This window comes from Marmota flaviventris, chromosome 1 (genome assembly GCF_047511675.1).
Source record: "Marmota flaviventris isolate mMarFla1 chromosome 1, mMarFla1.hap1, whole genome shotgun sequence".
NCBI classification, from domain to species: domain Eukaryota; kingdom Metazoa; phylum Chordata; class Mammalia; order Rodentia; family Sciuridae; genus Marmota; species Marmota flaviventris.
In genome coordinates, this window is record NC_092498.1 from 69,042,606 (window position 1) to 69,046,055 (window position 3,450).

At 46.2% G+C, this 3,450-nt stretch overlaps 1 protein-coding gene across 1 annotated transcript; it reads right to left on the reverse strand.

Annotated features, from left to right (window-relative positions):
• Positions 1–233: 233 nt before the first annotated feature.
• LOC114090508 (RNA-binding protein 12-like) lies at positions 234–3,450 on the reverse strand. Its single transcript, XM_071607940.1, is given in 5 exon segments — positions 234–762; positions 1,124–1,138; positions 1,140–1,269; positions 1,325–2,489; positions 2,491–3,450. Coding segments are annotated over 5 exon segments (2,799 nt in total).

Sequence of the window (3,450 nt, forward strand, 5' to 3'; positions counted from 1 at the left end):
ATAGTATGCCAAAATCATTTTTGTGTTCTCTCCAGATAATTTTACTGTAACATACAGCAATGTTTATCCAGGTAGTGAGCTGTAAACAGTCAACCAATGCTTTGTTATGGAAACCAATCTATATGCAACTGAAACAATCCATCGGTTCTAACCTGAAAATACTAGGAAAACAATCTGGATGCATTGAACACACCAATATGAAGGTCTACCCTATAAAGAACTGATGTGAATGGCTATCCTAATACAAGTTTTACTTTTCTTGAGCCTATTGGCCTGTCATTTAAGTCAATGACAGCAGCTGTGGCTTCATCCTGAGATTCAAAGGCCACCATGGCTTCACTTGTGGGCATACCTTTTTCGTTGTATTTTAAGCACACTGAGTCTGGGATTACTTGATAGCCATAAAAGAAATCTCAAATCTCATCAATAGACACAGTGAAGGGCATGTTCTGCACTTTAATTACTGTAGGTCCTGGTTTCCCAGAACTAGATCCAAAGCCAGGTGGACCACCAATATGGATTGGGCCAGGGCCAGGGCCAAAGGCTGGTAGTCCACTCAAATGCCCAGGGGCACTTCCAAGACCAGGAGGGCCACTTCCAAAGCCAGGGGGGCCACCTAAGTTACCAGGACCATTTCCAAAATTCTGAGGGGCCCCTCCAAATCCCGATGGCCCCGTTAAAGTATTCAGTCCACCTCCAAAACCAGGAAGTTCCAATCCTAGACCAGGCAAACCACTGTTTCCAACTGAAGGCATACCAGGCCTTGTCCCGACCGGCAGGACACATCAACGAGGGCCGAGAACCTAGGTGGGGAGGAATGAAGGGACAAGAGACACAAGGGATGACAGCAAGACAGGAGTTCTGATCAAGCTGCAAATTTTTATTGTTCACACAGGGGTATTTATATGCTGGGGATAGGGAAGCTCTCTAATCATCAATTGCTGGATGTGGGTGGTAAAACTGCCAGCTGCAAGATGTCTGATGATCCTGATAACCACAGGATGTTCCAGGGAGATAGGTAGCTGCAGGCTGTCTCCCAGGCAGGATGTCTCCCAGGGGGCTGTTTCTTGTAAATGTCAGGCTATTCTTTGAAGGAGAATTTCCTTCTAGCCCCTGACAAGGCCTAGCATCTCCAATAGGCCCCTCCTAATCCTGGAGGAGGCAGTGGTGGCCCAAAGGCATTTGATCCACCAGAATTACCAGGGAAGTTGAATGGAGGTCCATTGTTGGCCTCCTTTGATCCTACTGTCAGGAAAGCATGTTCTTCACCTCTGGCACCGGGGCATTCCTGCACCAGGCATTCCCGCAGCAGGCAGGTCTGCACCAAGCAGTCCTGCAGTGGGCATTCCTACACCAGGTATGCCAGCGCCAGGCATTCCTGCAGAGGGCATTCCCACAGAAGGCATGCCCGCAGTGGGCATGCCAGCACAGGATATTCCCACAGCAGACATACCAGCAGTTGGCATGCCTGCAGCAGGCATTCCTGCACTGGGCATTCCTGGTATTGCAGGATTACCCGGCACAGGCATCTTTAGGCCCTTTTTTCCTTGGGCAGGGGGATTTTCCTCAATCTCCATCTTTTCTTCTAGAGTAACTACATGAACAAATGCTTTTCTCCCATTAAGTTTTTTACGGTGTAAGTGTTCAGACTTATATGCATCTTCTTCATTTTTAAACTGTACCAATGCTTGTCCTAGACCTTGCCCATTGTTATCAACAAGAACATGTACTGCATTTTCATCCACTGGGATTCCTTCCAGGAACTGCAGAACATCCATCTTGGTAATGCTGAATGGAATATTTGTTATTTGGGCACAGACTTTGGCAGAGTTGACATCCCCCTCTAGATTTAACATCATTTCTCTCTGGTCATAGCTGAAGTTCTGGAGTCTTTTTCGAATTGTATCTATCTTTTCTAGCATACCTTTCTTAGTAATTGGATGAACTTGAATAAAGCGATTGCCCATGTATTGTTTATGACGACACAGAGCAGCCTTATAGTCAGCCTCATTCCTAAACTCTACAAAGCCTTCACCAGTTGCTTTCCCATTGGGTCCATAAGCTATATAAATACTATCTTCCACAATATCCAACTTTTTAAAAAAATCAATGACATGTTTGTTTTCTGCTTCAAATGGCAGCCCTTTCAAGTAAACACAAAAACTAGCCTCATGTGGTGATCTTGACCTTGACCTTTTCTGCCCACTGGGCGATTTTGACCTGGGCAGTGTCTGAGGAGGGGGATGGGTTTGTCCAGAAGGTCCCATACTTTGCTTAAAAGTGATTTGTCCTCCAGCAGCTACCCACTGTCTCTCTGTGGCAGGGCTAACTTCCACATAGCGTTGAATCATCAGCATTCTGTTTCGTTTCAAAGCTTCAAATGTATCTTGAGGAGAGAGAAACTTAACCAATCCATTCTCATTATTTTGGCCTACATGATCTTTCAACAAATGCACCGCATCAACACGAAGCCCATGGAAAAATTCTCTTGACATCATTTTCCATTGCAGAAAAGGGCATTCCATGAACACTGACATACAGATCTTCAAGGTTGATGGGAAGAGGCTTCACGCTGCTTTGAGAGTTCATCTGGATAGGGTTAACAGGATTCAAAGGACCCAAAAACATAGGGTTCAGGTTATTGTTCAGATTTATAGGTGCTCCAGAGCCATTCATTCCAGCAGGTAAAGGTGCCATGGGTGGCAGATTCAAGGGTGGCATGCCTGACATGGGTGGCAGTGGGGTCATGGGTGGCACAGAAGGGACTGGTGGAATTGGGGGCACAGGAAGCAAAGGGGGCAATGTAGGTACTGGAGGAGGAACTGGTATTGGGGGAATGCATGGCATTGGTGGCAAAGATGGCATTGCTGGGATTGGAGGAATAGGTGGTGGTGGGACTGTGTTCATTGGAGAGGCTGTACTTGGAATGGTTGAGCTGAATGTTGGGCTCCCAAAAGAAGCCCCCATACTTAGAGGAGCAGTTCCTATGCTGGCTGTGGAAAATGTCTATATGTTTTTGTTGCTTTCATGAACAGAAGTGGTAGCAGTAACTACACTTGGTGAAGGATTATTAAAGTTGGGTACTGTTGTAGGCAAGTTTACCCTGCCACTCATTCCTGAGCTAGGTGGTGGTCCTGATCTACTAGCATTTGCTGGTGGTATATCTAGGTTGGCAGTTTCAAACCGCCTATGATTCAGTTCAATCATATTCTGCATTTCCGTTTTACTACTCAACAATAGTGTTACTTTTGACCCTTTAATTGTACCACCTGTGCGCATCATACCAAGCCTTGCATCTTCATCAGTGGCAAAAACGATGAAAGCCTCATCCAGTTCACCCCCTACAATATGCACGCCCCCATCAGGAATGGTCAATCCAGAGAAGAAGTGGCGAATGTCCATGGTCCCTGCCACAATTGGGAGACCTTGCAAACGGATGACCTCAGCCAT